General features: G+C 37.4%; 3 protein-coding genes across 6 annotated transcripts; 2 read left to right on the plus strand and 1 right to left on the minus strand.

Moving 5' to 3' along the window:
* The first annotated feature begins 3,159 nt into the window (after positions 1–3,159).
* On the plus strand, positions 3,160–4,312 carry LOC103329019 (protein TIFY 5A-like). 3 transcript variants are annotated; one of them, XM_008231455.2, is made up of 3 exons: positions 3,160–3,335; positions 3,587–3,716; positions 3,949–4,312. In XM_008231455.2, the coding sequence occupies exons 1-3, from the start codon at positions 3,301–3,303 to the stop codon at positions 4,144–4,146; spliced, it is 363 nt and encodes a 120-aa protein (XP_008229677.2). In that variant the 5' UTR covers positions 3,160–3,300; the 3' UTR covers positions 4,147–4,312. The 3 variants fall into 3 exon arrangements, with proteins under 3 accessions (XP_008229677.2, XP_008229678.2, XP_008229679.2); XM_008231456.2 differs by having other exon boundaries at positions 3,590–3,716; XM_008231457.2 differs by having other exon boundaries at positions 3,632–3,716.
* A 559-nt stretch (positions 4,313–4,871) lies between these two features.
* On the plus strand, positions 4,872–10,086 carry LOC103329018 (uncharacterized). 2 transcript variants are annotated; one of them, XM_008231454.2, is made up of 18 exons: positions 4,873–5,111; positions 5,554–5,626; positions 5,716–5,759; positions 6,166–6,208; positions 6,407–6,631; positions 6,778–6,894; positions 7,139–7,210; positions 7,328–7,372; positions 7,464–7,543; positions 7,709–7,773; positions 7,858–7,924; positions 8,065–8,178; positions 8,683–8,756; positions 8,922–9,019; positions 9,103–9,162; positions 9,252–9,320; positions 9,406–9,459; positions 9,790–10,086. In XM_008231454.2, exons 1-18 carry the CDS (start codon positions 4,978–4,980, stop codon positions 9,859–9,861), a joined length of 1,506 nt encoding a protein of 501 aa, XP_008229676.2. In that variant the 5' UTR covers positions 4,873–4,977; the 3' UTR covers positions 9,862–10,086. The 2 variants fall into 2 exon arrangements, with proteins under 2 accessions (XP_088906177.1, XP_008229676.2); XM_089050051.1 differs by lacking the exon at positions 6,778–6,894 and having other exon boundaries at positions 4,872–5,111.
* Positions 10,087–10,547: 461 nt separating this feature from the next.
* Positions 10,548–16,395, minus strand: LOC103329017 (protein PAT1 homolog 2). Its single transcript, XM_089050049.1, has 5 exons — positions 15,913–16,395; positions 15,144–15,292; positions 14,719–14,775; positions 14,086–14,161; positions 10,548–13,139 (listed from the first exon to the last, which is right to left on the minus strand). The coding sequence occupies exons 1-5, from the start codon at positions 15,971–15,973 to the stop codon at positions 11,056–11,058; spliced, it is 2,427 nt and encodes an 808-aa protein (XP_088906175.1). The 5' UTR covers positions 15,974–16,395; the 3' UTR covers positions 10,548–11,055.
* Positions 16,396–17,249: the final 854 nt, after the last annotated feature.

The following is a 17,249-nucleotide window of genomic DNA, read 5'->3' on the forward strand; positions in this document are numbered from 1 at the left end:
TATATAGGACAAGTATGTTAGAATTCTTAGTTTCAGCATTTCATATTTTGGATATTTTGGGAGCAAAGAAGAAATCACGGAAAGATTGAGAGAACGTTGCTCTGGAGAATGAAAAAATGCTTCGATATATTCATATCTGCTCCACTATTTTGGTTATAATCGTTAGACAGAGAGAGAGAAGAGAGATTCTTCCCTGTACCAGATTTACAATAAGCCCAAGTTCTAGCATCCTATTAGATGCTTACACATGTCACTTAATCCTATACTAGAGATTAAACACTTGGACTGTGATCCAAGGGTGCACAATAAAAACTGGAAAAAAAAAGGATAAACAACTAAAAGAAATGAGAAACAGAATAGACGCAATTCTTTTAGCTCCAAAACTCGGCTGAAGGATTACACACCAACAAAGTATACATGTATTGTGCTCATCTGTATTATGTACGTAGAAAGTAATTTAATATAAAGTGATATGCAGGGTGTGTCCGTCGGTTTTCTTTTCTTCAATAATATGGTGTTGAGTTGGAGAAAGGGTAAAACTGGCAATTAATTAAGTTCATAAGAAAATGTTTTTTTCTCTTTCTTGAAAACTTCAACCAGGTGTAACACTATAAAGAGAGAGCGTGAAATCACAGTTGCTCTAGCTAAAAAGGAAGGGACTGACTGAGTGAGGACCCAATGATCAGACTTGCCCAAAAAAAAAAATTCAACAAGCAGATTTGAGGTGGTGACCTAGACGATGTTAAGGCAGCTACCAGGCTAACAAGGAAAGATATAAGACCCATAAGTATTTTGTGAAGTCTACAGTATGGCCGCTGCTACACCAACCTTACAAAGTATCTTATCGGTCTTGAGTCTCTCCTTAACAGCCTGCCCGCAACCAAGGGAGTTGGTGAGTTCCGGATCCATTTGCTTGTTTTTTCGGCTTTCTTCTCAGGTAGGTGCAATGGGGTTGTGCTGCTGCTTTCTTTTTGACTGGTTTTATTTGTTATTGTTTAGGTTAATTTTTCTTCTTCTTCTTCTTCTTCTTCTATTCTTCTTCAAGTGCATGATTGATCATGGAAGGGAGTTGTTGTGTTTTCAGGGCGACGAGAGGAGGGCGAGAAAGAGCAAGGATTCATTCCCTTGGATTAAACCGAGACCCCCAAGCCAAACCGAAGTGACTTGTGAGAAAAAAGGCAAAAACTATTATATTGAGTTGAGTGTCGATACCGGAGCACATGATATGTGGCCATTGAATTTGGACGACCTTACACATAATTTGTCATCCACTATGATATCATAATAGAATCACAACATTCAATTAAATACTTTCAGACAATTACTTCTTCTGAGATGTGGATTATTGATATATAATGTCATTTTAAAGTATATTTTTTGTCCATCATTAAGGTTAATTTTGTTTGGAATAAAAACAAAAGGTTATTATTGTTATATCACAGTCGACCCACCAAGACCAAACCAAGAATCTTGTACTGTTTCAAGTCAAGCGTACTCAAGAAAACAAAACAAAACAAAAAACAAAGAAATTATTAGTATTTGGATTCTTGATCATGACTCATCGTGAGCATGGAGAAAAACTTAGATGCACATGCGCCTATGTGTAGTTGTAATTACAAGATATAATACAAATTAATTCAGTCGTTAAAGGCATTTCAAGTATTATAATGAGATAAAATCAGAATATAAATTACAAAAATCAGACTGATCACGATTTGGAAATAAGAATGAGTTAAAAAGAAATTAAATGAGCATATATGATATCAGGAAGTAGCCTTTTTCTTTTAAGATTAGCAAGTGATTCTGGGCATAAGCACATTCTATGTGCTTCTCCATAAAATCACTTAAATCCACTGAAGTGATTCTCCACAAAAGTGCTTTTTGCCTGTCCAGAATCACTCTCAAATGAGCCCAAAATAGAAACAGTTGAAATCCGTAATGACAAGCAAGAATGGCATGTGCATAGATGGGGTGACATATATATAACAAAAGTTCAAAAATACTCCAACGCTTCACATTATAATAGAGGAAATATCACATTTTCCACACACCACAACCGAAATATCTGCCGTTCCCTACCACCTTGGTGGTTGCTTTAAAATCTCATTTTGCCTTCAAAACCAGTAAAAAACCAAACAAAGCCGCAACATCTCATAGGACTTCCAACTTCCATTTGCACGTGACGTGACTGGGGCTATGGCCCTTCAGCTCATGCTTTTTGCAACGTAAAGGGCAAAACAAAATTAAATTTGAGCACGAGCCGACAATGTTCATGTACCTAAATTGAATGAGAGTAACTTTTCCTTGGAGAGTAGTTAATTAGGTGCACGTTGGCAAATTGGCTTGAGTGTGACTGCGAAAATTAAGTACTATGATGATATGTTGCATGTGATGAGCCGCAATGCCTATGTTGTATGGCAAGGACGTTTTGTGGAACAAGTCCCATCCCCATTCCCTTTATGTCGCTTAATTATTTGTCCTCTCACTTCAATATTCATTTCCCATTGCATACAAATCTTAAATAAATCCTAATTATAATGCAATCATTCGTAAACCACACATATCAATTACATTATAAATATTGAGTAAGTCTGAATCATTTGATGTTGATGAATTTAAAAGAGAGAAGATATCAATAGATATTTTTGTTGATAGAGATTCGAAATTCGTTTGCGAAAAAAGACACGTGTAATAATATCATAATTAACCTACATAAAAAGTAAAAATACAAGATATAAGTTGGTTAAAAAAATATGCACGTGTAATAATATGATTAGACCACGTCAAACGGAAGATAAATAGATGATAATGGGTGAGAAATCAAGCATTATCCGTTAAGCAAATGAAATATCTTAATTTTGAGCATTTTGTCTCAATCTCCAGTGCACGCAAACAACATTTCATATAGCATCCCTACAAATTCGAGCTCCTCATAAAGTGCAACGCCTTCCTTTTATAGTAATAAGTTTGAAAGGCAAAAAGGCAGCCACCAACGCCAAAGAGCATGTGGAGAAGATATTTAGTGAAAGTTCAGAGAGGAGAGAGAGTGTGTGTGTGAGTGCATTTTTTGACACGTGTATATCGTTTACCACGTGCGGAAATGCCTCCAACGATATTTGAAGCGCATTTGGTGCTTGCCTTATCCAACAGCCATTTCCCTCAATATGGCCTTGAAAAGTTCTCCCTTCGTATCCTAGTTCTTCTTCTCTCTCCTATTGGTTTTTCAAATGCATTTTTAGCTTTTAACTTCTCTCTCTAGCTGTGTCGAGCATCTGCAGCTTGGACCTTGGCCTTTCTCCGATGATCACTCCTTCACCACCGTTGGAAACTCCAATGTAAGTTCATCAATGCCACTATGTTTTCTTGCACAAATGCTATAACAGCTTCTCGCACCCGCACGTGAATTATTGTTAATCGTTAATGCACACGTGGACGATTTAGAAAGCAGAGCTATTTCATTCCTATATATCATGCCAAGAAATCGAAATGATCAAATAAATTATCATTGTTTCTTCTTCTCTCTATAGTGTTGTTGTTGTGGTTGTGTTAGCTGAATTTTGAATTGATAAATGTTGGGAACCGAAAGGAGATTTCAATTGGCATCTCTTTTCTTTCCCTGTATCTTTCTTAGGGGCGACTGGACTCTGGACCAGCAGCAGCAAATTACCATTTTTTATAATGGCCAAGTTTTCGTTAGCGACGTGACTGAACTTAAGGTACTTGATGATGATCGCATAAACTAATTTCCGCATCACTCTTTTTTTCTTTTTTCCTTTACGTAGATAGTTTGACATATTATTATATTTGTAACGTTAGGACCACTGACTAAATCGAGTCATGCTACGCATTTTCGTACAATTAAAGCAAATAAAACATAATTTTAAATTTTCATTGAAATAACAGAAACCTATCAAGTTGTTTAACAACTAAGTTTTTGATTTCATGTAGGTTAGGGCCATGATTTTGTTGGCGGCTGGAGATATGGCAGAAAGGGGGATATCAAGTGTGTCAAACGCAGCGTTGCTTGCATTGCAATCTCAAATATATGGGCCTCCAGGTGTGTCCATGAAGAGGTCTCTTCAGAGCTTTCTCCAAAAGAGGAAGAAAAGAAGTCAAGAAGCTTCTCCATACAACAGCCTACAATAGCATATTATATATTATTATAGCATTTGCTGCAATTAATTAATTCTAGAGATCAGTTATTTGGATTTAATATGTATGCCATAATGTCAAGGCCAATGTGACATGGATTATGCAGCCCCATTTTTTTCAATATGCTAAATTGCCAAATGTACAAGTTTTACTGCCACAAGTAATTGGCTTATTAGTGAAAATAATTAGGAGGTTTTTCCCTCATTTGGAAAAAAAAAAAAAAAAAGAGGTGAATTTTTTTTTCTTTTCCTTTTTCCTTTTGATGAACATTTCTCAAACTTTTAGTACTGCCCAAATTGAATATTAATTTCAGTTAATAATTAATTGTAAATTATTGAATTTTCATATAACAACTTGAGAAATTATGATGTATTTAGATACAAAAAAGATGAATTCGCCCTACAAATAACTGGGTCATATGACCGACATTTAGATATGCAAGTCTCAATATTCAATGAGAGACTATGTTGAGGGGTTACAGTGAGACGGTTCAATCTAACAATTCAATAATACCTCTGCACTTGAGTCTGAATCAAACAACAATTAAGAACCCTTTCACTATAACCTCCCATTCTAGCCTCCTGCTTTAAGTTTAACAGAGCACGACAATTAACTTAAGGATACCCAATAATTTTCTCTCACCTAACAATTTTGGATTTCAGCACAAATTTATGTTGGGCCGGGCCCATCGAAGATATACATTTTTATGTGTGACTCATCGTCCTCAATTGACCATACGAGGGAGCCGGAGGGTTCTCTTCTTCATCAGTCAGTCACCAGCAAAAGCTAAACACTAACACCTAACAGTGCTTGTTTGTCAGTATTATGTCGTCTGTCAGAGCCGCAGAGAGAGAAATGCATCGAGGAGAGGACGAAGACGACGAACGACGTCGTCAGAGGAAGCTAGAAGAAGCCCTCGAAGTCAAATCGCTCAGGCGCATCATCAGCGCCTACCTCAAGTACCTCTCTCTCTCAATTCTTAAACACTCAAGTTTGATTTCAAATTTGTTGATTTTCTTATATGATTTTGAAAGCTTGATGCTTTCGTCACTGTTATTAATTTCAACATCAAAATTCACCAGCTTTAAGTTTAATGGTTGCTGTACAAATTGTCTTCAAATGTTTGGAAGAAAAAAAAAAAAAAAAAAAAAAAAGGCTTTCGGTGCCTTTAGCATTGCCACATTTTCAGCTGAAATATATATTTGTTATATTATTTTATATTCTGGTCTATTTGCTTGTGTGTAATTTGCTTTGTCAAAATTTCATTCACTTTCAAGCTCTGCTATGGTTTTGAGCCCCTTTGTTCATGTATGGTGTTGTAGCCTATTGTGCCCCTTTGTCACATAGATGTCAAATGTCTCTCTGAATTCTGATGTATTGGCATTGGCTTGGTTTATACAGCTACCCGGAGGCAGCAGAAGAGGACGTGAGAAGATATGAAAGATCTTTTAAAATGCTTCCACCTTCCCATAAGGTACTAATATAAGTTCTTTTGTATCTTTCACTACCAATTGGGTTAGAGTAAGTGAGTTGCTATTACACTATCTTCAATTTTTATTGCAGGCTCTACTGTCCCACTACCCTTTAAAGTTTCAAAGACTAAGACGGTAAGTTCTCCTCAAGTATTTTCATCGCGTTAGTTTTTAAGTTTCTAATATTTTGATAACAATCCAATGACTGGCACATATATTCTAAATTGTAACGTGTATCGGCACAGTGCTATGATGTAGATTTAACTAGCTGTAAAGCTTAGTATATTAACACTGTGTCCAATTTCTAGGTAAATGTGGGGGAATTTGCTTACAATTAACACAATGCCGTAGTATTATAGAGTCTTAGTGTGTTTAAAAGTAGCTGGTGCCTTTATTTATTTGAACTAAGGATGCCCAACATAACATGTTGTAACGAATTCTGTAAAATAGCTTAGGGGCTTTCTGTTCAAATATAAATTTGATTAAAATAAAATAAAAAGAGTTTAAAGTAATGCAATTGGTCTGACTGTTAATTATGCAGGTGCATTTCAGTAAATTCATATTTCATTTTTAGCATGCTTCAGGTTAGTTCCAACATCCCTCTTATCTTGTTTTCTTTCTAAAACTTGATTCACTTAATGATGTTCTGATGACCTTTTGATATTGCAACACTTCATGACTTCTCAAAGGACTGACATTATGTGAGCAATTCCTCAAACTGGTGTAATTGGTATTAAGGTATCTTGACTTCTTTTTCTCCCCAAAATTATATTACATTGCAGGCATTTGAACCCCCACTTGATTTGAGCCAGGACACAGATGTCCGTGATGGCCCACATCTTGAACGCGTCTCATATAACCATGATGTTTCTGGAGTAAAAAGTGTTCGCTCTTCTCAGTCTAACTCCACAAGTGAAAGAATGCATATCTCCAACTCAGATCAGGCCTGTTGTGGGGAAGGGAGCAGTGCAGTCTGCAGTTCACCAATAGGGGTGACTACCAAAAAGGTTTCTGCAACACTTACATGACCACATTAGCTGTTCATAAATGATAATTAAATGTATAAGGTTTCATCTTCAATAAAAAAAATGCATAGTTTGCTTCATCTATGTCTTTTTTCATTTAGAAATTTGACCTCTGTAGATAACCACAGGAGGTAAACAATGAAGGTCATTGTGATTCCATCACTGAGCGACACACTTCAGGCAGGGAATATAACAGAGAGATGCATAACTGTGATGGGAATGATGCCATTGATTCCAATGGAGATGTACGAGTTTTGGTTTATTTCTAGCTGTAATACTTCACAACTTATTTGAACATGTTTTTGACTGATATGAACTAAGTTAATGTGTTTCTGGGTATTAAATACTGAAAATTTAATCAACTGGGACCACATTGTGCCTCACCACAACTTACTTTCTAAATGCACTGTATGTGTTGCTTTTAAATTTTTTATCCTTGTCCAAATTTTTCAATTGAAAATTGTACCTATCTTGGTGTTACAAATTCAGGTGTCCTCACCAACTCGTACGTGGTTGGATCCATCATTACAGTTACATGTTCCATTAGTTGATGTTGATAAGGTATGTTGGAAATCTGGTTCAATGAGACTCTTTTCTTTTTCTTTAAATAAGAAGAAATACAACCAGTACATGCATCAAATTTAAGTTTAATATCCTATTTTCTTTTTCCCCCTACAGGTTCGTTGTATTGTACGAAACATAGTTAGAGACTGGGCGGCAGAGGTACTTCATGATTTATCATTGATTTCTGGGTTCAGGTTATCACATCTGTGGATCCAAGTTTTACTTTATTCTGTTATTATATTTAATACAGGGACAGAAAGAACGTGACCAGTGCTACAAGCCTATACTTGAAGAACTTGATTCACTATTTGCTGATCGCTCTAAGGAAAGGTACTATTATTTTCTGTTGTTGGTTTTATTTTTTCATATGTGTCTTCCTGTCATTGTATTGTTTCTTGACCGTTGTAAAGAACAAATTACTATTTCTTAGTGTGTGAGTGTTTTTTTATTCCTTGTACTTTACTGTATATGCTAATCATAAATTATGTTGAACAGTCCTCCTGCCTGTTTAGTTCCTGGTGCTGGACTTGGGCGCCTGGCTTTGGAAATTTCATGTCTAGGTGTGTATACATTGTTCCGTTGCTAAGAATTCTGCTTTTCCATATATTCATACTCATGGCTATTGTTTCTCAAATTCTATACAGGTTTCATAAGCCAGGGAAATGAATTTTCATACTACATGATGATATGTTCAAGTTTTATTCTCAATCAGTAAGGATGTCATGACCCTTTTCTTACCATGGAAGAGAGTTTTTAATTTTTAGCAATAAATTCTTTGTCCCATATATTTCATTTTCCTTCTCTATTCTGCTTTTTTTCTTTTCCTTAGATGGTTTTGTTTTGTTTATCAGTTCTCGAACTGCTGGGGAGTGGACAATATACCCTTGGATCCACAGCAATTGCAATTCACTTTCAGATAGTGACCAACTTCGTCCCGTTTCAGTACCAGATATTCATCCAGCAAGGTATTGATGCTGCTACTTGGGTTCTTTTCTTTGAAGTAATGCTACGGAAGTGTCATTTGTTGGCATAATTTCAGTTTTTTAAAAGCTTTGAAGGCGTTTATCCATGAACCTTTGAGTTACGTTGAAGTTGAATGGATACTGTTGATGGGATACTCTTAGACGTCAGTTTTATTAGTGGCCTAGAAAGAGTTGACAATGGTTGCCATTAAGTTGTAGTAAAACTCATAGAAACATTCCCCTCACAATTTTTCCCCTGCTTATAACGTCACAGTTGACTGGACCATATAAAGTATCTCCATTTTACTCCAATGATATGCTTTTTGTAATATGATTAATACGCTTGTAAGATAAAATTTTAACATCCCAGAATGTTTATTCTGAAGTTTGATAAATTGATTTATAAAACGCTGGCATACTTTGTTTTTTGTTCGAGGATAATTTTGTTTTCCTAAAAATTTCCATTAGGATTTGTTTTCCAATAATTGTAGATTTTCTTTCAAGCAGTGCAGGGATTACCGAAGGCTTTTCTATGTGTGGTGGTGACTTTGTTGAGGTTTATAATGATCCAAACCAAGTAGGTAAGGAAATCTCTATGTCATAATCGTGGGTTTCTTATATTTAAACATTGTAATTGATGCTAATGATTAGATATTGGGAGACTTTGAGAAAAACACCTAGTAGTATTTTGTAAATATCGTGAGAGATTTATCATTAACGTCTATAGTATTTCACATCACGTACAGGTGTTTGGGATGCAGTTGTGACCTGCTTCTTTATTGACACGGCGCACAACATTGTCGAATACATTGAAATCATATCAAGAATCTTGAAAGATGGTGGAGTAAGTTCCGCAATCAATCCGGATGACTTTAATTTTGTTCCTGTCTTATAGCTTTATTAATGCCTTAATTGATTGGATGACAGGTTTGGATAAATATGGGCCCACTACTATATCACTTTGCTGAGATGTATGGGCAAGATGATGTAAGCCTCCTGTCAATAAAGCACATTTCACTTGCTCACATGCTCTGAGGAAGGCCAGTGTTTTAAAATTGTTTTTGTTCATTTTATAGGAAATGTCCATTGAACTGAGTTTGGAGGATGTGAAGAGGGTTGCTTTGCACTATGGATTCCATTTTGAGGTAACCTCATCCCAATTCTGTCTTGTTGATTTAGCATCATTGGATGATCATACCCGTATAAATTGACTTCTTTCATGGACTGCAGAAGGAAAAGACCATTGAGACAACCTACACTACAAATCCTAAGTCAATGATGCAAGTAAGTCCTACCATATGTAGTGGCTTTTTTCTTTTCCCCCTGTTTTAGTCCCCCTTTACTGTAGTAATCTCTAGCGGGAGCTTTGCATATAAATCCTTGGACACCGGTAATTTCGGAAGCACCCCTGTAGGGGCATTGCTCTATACAGTAGGAGCCCAACTAACGTCAGACTGCTGGTTTTAAAGATATTAAAATATTATCATACCAATATTTAAAGAGAGATTAAGTTCTCAAGTTGTTTAGGACTTTGAAACGTGTTCAAAGCCGACGAGGAGTTGTTTTTATATACCTTTGCCGCTTCAATCAACTTAAGGTCCTTTTTCCTTGCAGAACCGATACAATGCTGCATTTTGGACAATGAGAAAGAGATCAGCAATAGCAACGAAGCAAGCCACTCCTTAAGTGCTTAACATTTCACATGCTTGCTAGCTAGCTAGCGACTAGGTCTTTGTCAAGTTGATAATTATAATTATATATATATATATATATATATATATTTCGTGGTAATTTACCACACATTATGTTAACGAAGTGCAGTTGTCTAATTATCTGTGACTGATTGAAAGGCATTTTTTGGATGTGCAAAGTTATTGAGATCGTGGCTAAATGCAACCCTTTCTTTTTTAATTGTTCTTGATTATTAAAAGTTAGATTTTCCCTCTGGCGGAAGCTAAGAGCACAATACATTTTTTTCAACTCAAATTATGCCACATTAATATCATGCCTTATTCTCGAAATAAATTCATTCCTGTCAGGGAACAAGCCTAGCTAAGCTACAATAATTCTTCCCCCCTCTCCAAAATTTATTACAATCCAAGCCAAATTGGTGCATGCCCCACATTATTATTGCCACAATTTTCTGTATAAAAGCTTTATCCTTTTCTTTATCTTTTCCCACCTCAGGTTAAATTAATTATTATTGTGAAGAATTTCTTTTCCAAACTTTACCTAAAAAATGATACGCGTGTTGCCCAAACAAGAATATTTGTTACGGCAAAAAACCAAAGACTCAAAAAACAAATGACAATCTGAAATGCTGCGGAGCACCGAAAAGGGAAGGGGGAGAGAGAGAGAGAGATCATGCTGACTGATACAATAACTGAATATGAAATATCAGAAAATGAGCTGGAACAAAAGGAGTTTTGAAGGTTCTGTAAGACTACCCTGTACATTCTATCCCTATGCTTCCAGTTCAACACAGAGCACCAAAATAAAGCTCCCAGAAGAACCAACTTCCAGACTCAAACTCCCCTCCATCCAGCATTCCCATCATAATACACATTTATGCATTGACTATGAATTCACCAAAATGAGCATCACATGTTTTCTTAATTTTCAGAACAGTAAAAAGTAGTTAACAACAAATAAAACCGAAGCCTTTAAAATTACTTCGACAAGGAAGCACTCCCCCATACTGCCACATCCCTCCTCTCAAGCAGATTCACTTTGTGAAAGTGGCTGAAACGCACACGGTTGTGTACTGCCACATCCCTCCTCTCAAGCAGATTTCACTTTGTGAAAGCGTCTGAAATGCACACAACCACCAATGATGGATCATGTTTTTGAGAAACCTTCCGGAAAACCTGTAGTTCTCCACTATCCCCTCACTGATTCAGAGTTCATTTGACCTCCACCCCCGCCGTGGGCATTAAGACCAGCAATAGGCATTGACCTTTGAGCAAAATCTGACAAAAGCTTCCGTTGACGCTCATCAGTGTGAGGAAGACTAGCACGTAGAAGCTCCACTGGCATTTCACGATGGATTGCCTTGGTAGCCTCTGAACCAATAACTTCTGTGCTTTGCTGAGGCTGTGTAAATATTGTTTGTACTATAGTTTCATATTTACTCAAGCAATACTTGGTAAGAAGACCAAAGAATTCATCAAAGGATGCCTGCCAAAGGGCACGGTTAGGCCTGCTGCAGTTTCCAGCAGCGTGAGGGTCACTTAAGATTTCAGTTGCCCTTTCAAGAACAGATTTTAGAATAATAGTGGCCCCATCTCCAGAAGGGCTTCCAAGGGGTCGGAGTGGGGGCTGCTCTGATGAACAAACTACTGCAACGAGACAAGCACTTAGTGCACGAAGATCCATACCATTAATGCACGTAGAAACTGTCTTTGCAAGATTAGTAGTTGTCTCAGCGGCTCCAGAATCAGATGGTAGGCCACCAAACAAAAACCTTAAATGCCGGAATATTGTCATGCAGACAATACGGGCAAGCTCACTACCGGGGAAGAGAAGCTGAATATACCTAGAAAGGAATTTTCGGCCCTTAGGAAGAGACACTAACCGTAGGAACACAAGGTCATCCTTTGGAGCCAGACCAACTGCATGGGTGCCTTTACCAAGTGGATCGACAAGCTGAAGTGATGATGCCAACCCTTCTAACAAGATTTGCCGCCTTCGCCTGAGTTGAACCCCACCATCTTGGGGCTGACCATGTTGTATAAGTCGATCAATATCATCAACATCAAGGAGGAGACAAAGGCCATCCTCAACGGCAATTCTAGCAGCAAGCATTGGTTCCTGCTCCAAAGGCTTCTCAGAGGCCTGTTCACCATCACCAGAACCAGAGGGAGGGTCAACTTCAAGGAGGGGGCGAGGCCTACGTATGGAAGATAGAGGAATTCTCCCAAGAGCATCAACAGAACTATGAGTATGCTGATCACTACTATTACGACCTCGGGAAGGGAACTCTCTCAGATGAGATGGGCAGAAAGGTTGTTTTGACCGCGACCCAGCTGATTTTTTTGAAAGACTTGCCTGATGGTAATAATCATCGATATATGGGTCATTGCTATGTGTCGCAGCATGCTGCATCTTAAGAATACTCTCTATCTCTTCGGATGTCATGTGCTTAGACCTGAACTGGATCCACCCACTCTCACTTTTCTGACTACCAGTATCAGAGCCTTGAGAATAACGCTGTTTTCCTCTATGTTTAGGTCTATGATCTCTTGTGTCAGACAACCCATGCATTCCCTTATGTGAAGGAGAAGGATGGGTACTATAAAGTTGCGACTGCATTGCTGCAAAATGGGCCAAAGATGGCTGAACCGAATGGTGCAATCTCTGCTGTTGTAACTGCTGCTGAGCTGACAGTAATTGTGGGGACAGAAGTCCATTTTGATGAGGGTGCTGTTGCTGCAGTATATTGTTTATGATGCTGGAATGATCCCCATGCAAAACTCCAGAATGCGTGGCCCAATGATTTTGTGCCCTGCTATTGAAGGGAAGGCCAGGGTTGGTAAACTGAGGCATGTTCCCTCCATAATGCAACCCATGAGGTAAACCAGCCATAAGAAGATTAGAGTTAGATAAAGGAGAAAGGTTTGGGGCAGAAAAGGGCAACTGGGAACCACCAGCAAGAGTAGAAATATTCAGCTGGTGGTGTGGTGAACCCTGCTGGGACCTGTTTCCAGGAGGTGGGAATGATGTGAACGTTGATTTGGGCATTAAAATTGGTTCACTGGTGAAGTGATGCTGGACAGGCTGTTGCTCGGGGTATGAGGATGTTCTGTACAAAGGTTTTGGTTGTTTTGATTCGGAAAATCGGGCAGAAGAAGGCTGGGGCTGTGACGACCACCTCTTACCTTCCTCGGAACTTTCTGTATCAAACATATGCTGATCTAACCAGTTACTGAAATCTCCATCTTGGGCCCAATCAGCAGCAGATGAACCTGAACAGAACTACGCATTAATAAAACAGAAATAAAACTCCGAAAGCTGGAGTTGTAGGGAATAAGTGCTATTTACATTTCATCTAAAATGGTAGAAATCAAGCACACGATGAGGTCCAAAGAAGTGATTTAATTTAGACTGAGATCAAAGGAGAGGGTATAATAACCATACTAATAGTTCAACACAAAGAAACATAATGACTTTCAATCTAACTGCTACTGTTTTTAGCCAAGTTACTTTTATATTTTGGATACTTTAACATTGTATACTACAAAGAGCCAATAATCAACTAAATCTTTATATTAAATCTTCAGCATGCAAGTCGAAACCCTGGTTCCACACATAAATTTAGAAGAACCCAGTCTTATCATGTCATAAATAGGACAAAAGCTTCTCCTATATGCTAATAAAACTTCAATCATACACTAATCAAAGCGCTAATTATCAAGCATATGAGACTGATCTGACATTAAGAGTTTATTTAAGAAAAATAAAAATAAAATAGAGCATAATTGTAGAATGAATAAAGCCAATAGCCCAAGAAGTTAACTTGGAAGCACCAGGATGAGTATTTTAGATATTAAATAATAACAAAAAATTTGCAAACCCATTTTTTAAAGGTAAAAGAACCATTGAGTTTAAGGCAGAGTTGTACAATTTTTCTCGTTTTAATATTCTGCTAACACAAGTACATTCAGGTTTCAATTCGATGCACTGTAGACTAAAATACGTCCTCTATTGTTAACAGAGGTAATACAATCTGTGCGGGTGCATGTTCAACTAATTCATTTTTGCTAATTATATTATCTAGCATTGAAAATAGAAAATTGCAACGGTTTCCAAAACCAACATAATTGGACAAAGGAATAAATCCAAACCAAAACGCAAGCACGACAAACCTAAGCACCATCATAACATAACAAAAGTTGACAGTTTGTTACTCACTTTCCCGTGAAAAGGATCCAGAACCTCTGTCTCCTATAACTCCTGGATGTCTTGGTCCCGTTACAACTTTGTTTAACTATATAAAAGAAGAAGAAAAAAGAGTCATTAAGAATTAGTTGGGGCAGAATGGCCAATGAAGATGAACATATAAGGAAAATGCACACAACAGACAGAAAAAGACAAAACATTCTCCAAAAACAGAAAAAACCACTGCTACTGAAATTTTGAGTTTGAGAGACAAACAGATTCATTGATCATAGCAATCACAATTAAGCATAAAGTTACATTGAAGGAAAAAAATGTATTCTGGTACATTCAAACAAGTGAATTTACTGGGAAGAAACCATCATCAGTGAGTAGTAACTACCAGCTGATAATATTCTGGATGAAAATCATAGCTGTATCATTAGTCTTTTCTTTGATATAATTATCAGCAATGCAGCATAAGAAATAGAATCTCAAGACAAATAAAAGTAGGACATATATTAAGATATTGAAGAAAATTTCCTAACTTCAATCACAAGCTTATGTATACATATAAGCAAAAACATACTGATTAAAGTATCTCATAACTAAATGTCATGTAGATACAAACTCAAATTGTTGCAAATCATCAAAATTAAGAAAGCTCACCTTTGCAAAAGTACTTGCCAGATCATCCACGTCAGATAAAGATCCCAAACCTAGACCCTAAATGCAAAAATAAATATCAATGTTAATAAACAGGTTTTATATCACTGAAAGCCAAAAGTCACCAATACAGAGCCTACAACATATGTTCATTATACTAAATAGACAATAAACTCAAACTTCATCACAGTGAAAAAAAAAATTAGGGAAATGGTTGCCCATACCATAGCATCAAGCATAATACTAGAGTACTCAAGCATGAACTACGCAAAACATACACACACCAGTTGTAGTGGCAAGTGAACAATACTTAGTGTGAAAAAGTGTAAAAAGGTGTAATGGACCTTACATGCAAATTGAACAAAGTCAGCTATTGCACAGTTGGCCTTAGAGTCTATATTAAGATTAACGGGGAAAAGCAATCTAACCTCATCCTTCTCAAATAAATGGTACTCATTATCAACAGGGCCAAATAAAGGTTTTCTGTCTTCCTCATCTTCCAAACCCCCCAACTCAACTTCTTCCACCAATTTTTGACCGAAAAATTCGTATTGTGAGGCATCAAAGAGTTTATTATCTGTATGAAAATCAAAACAAAGTTAAACATCCAAATCAAGAGAGCTACTTCAATGATATATAAACGAGTAAAGCTGCAAAAAAGAACCATTCATGTCATACCCCTAACATTAATTTCCCACACATTTCACACCACAATGTCAGTTAAATTTTCAATCATTCTCATAAACTAGTCATATGAATTCAGTCAGGACAAGAACCTTGGCCAGGGTCATACAGCGGCAACTCATCAATAAAGCAAAATTAAGCTAAACCCAATTGACAATAAGAAGTAAAGTCCCAGCAAAAATAATTGGGCAACCAAAAAATATATTCATGGACAGAGCTCATAATCATCAACTCCAAACTTCTACTTTTAAACCAATCTTCCCAACAAGCTACAGAAAAAGAATTTCCCAACAAACAATCAGAAAGGAAAAAAAAAACCCTAATTTTTTTTTCATTTTGTGGTGAGAAAAGATAGGAAAAAGAAAAGAGAATCTCATGCCATTAGTTTCCTCAAACTAAAAAAGACATTTAAACATTTATGATTTTATTTCCTTCCACTTTCTCAGCGTACAAAAAACCTCTTAATGCGAAGAAGAAAAAAAAAACTACAGATCTTGAAGGTTAAAAAGAAACCTGAGGAACCTGAGGAACTCTCGAGAAAGTCCCTAAAATCTGCGCCATTAGATCTCTCCATATTTACAGAACGACCAACAGCGTCCGCGACCCTAGAATTCGAAGCCCCGGTGCAGAAGCGAAAACGACGTCGTCTTGGTCAGGATCAGCATCAACGCAAAAAGCCGAAACTCGAGGGCTTCATTTGGAGATTTACGCGGTGGACGGAGACAAGGGCGAAGAAAAATGGGGATGGCAGGGAGTGTAGATAGTGGGGAAATCGTAGGGCCAAAGTCGGAGAGGTCGCGAAAAAGGGTTAACCCCTCTCAGAAGAGAGAGGGATGTAGGGAGAAAGGGTTATGAAGTTAGGTCATTTTGCAGCACCGCGAATGAAGAAGACGACTTTCGCATTCGCGCACGTGCTTCCTCCAGAGAATGGCGGTGAGAAAACACGCAGAGAGAAGTGGCGGCCTCTGATTGGCTCAGCTCCAACTGTTTCTTTCTGTATTGAAGCTCGGATATTCGGACTTCGGAGGCCCGATATGGATCCTTGGGTCCGGCTCCGCCTTCCGACCAATGAAGGAGTTACGCGTGTCGCGGTGTGACAATGGCACTTGACCTTGACTTGGAGAGAGAATAGAATGTAAGGGCTCCACGGTGAGATTAGGTGACACGTCATCGTGTTATGAGAGGATATTCTCTGTGGCTAGGATTTAGAGAAGAATATGGGAAACGGTGCCGTTTTGGTGGACAGTCTAATTTTGCTATGATATTTTTCAAAGGAAGCGTTGGTTTTCTTGGAAATTTACCGTTTTTATGAAACGTGCAAGATGGGGAATCAGAAATGATGATTAGGGTAGGGCTAATAGTCTCGTGTAAGCAAGAGAAATTGGGTAAGGAAGACAAGTACAATATTAATTTCCTAGAAATTAGGTAGCAAAGAAAACTCTAATTGAGAGATGAAATGAAAGAGAGAAAATGTGAAAGATGATTACAATGAGAGAATGCATAGTCACGTGATATTTTAAAAAAACAAAACGATAAACGATCGATCATAATAATTGATGTAATAAGTAAATCAACGTAAATTAACATATTTAGTCATTTCTGTAACATTATTCTTTTACTCCCCTCCTTTGTAGTAGAATGACATGGCCAGTAGCTTTCTTGTTTGTTCTTTCTAGCTCTCAAGTGATGCATATAGAACTAGTACGATTAGTTCGGTTATGAAACGAAGGTTAGTTCTTTATTAAATTACCAACATATACCAATACATTTTCAACAATATAGAGGGTTAATTACCTCTTATAGTTTGTGACCTATAAACCCAGGCCAGTGAATCGTCAGTGAACCGAAAT

The sequence above is a fragment of the Prunus mume genome, linkage group LG4 (assembly GCF_029339155.1).
Source record: "Prunus mume cultivar Tortuosa linkage group LG4, ASM2933915v1, whole genome shotgun sequence".
Taxonomy (NCBI): Eukaryota; Viridiplantae; Streptophyta; class Magnoliopsida; order Rosales; family Rosaceae; genus Prunus; species Prunus mume.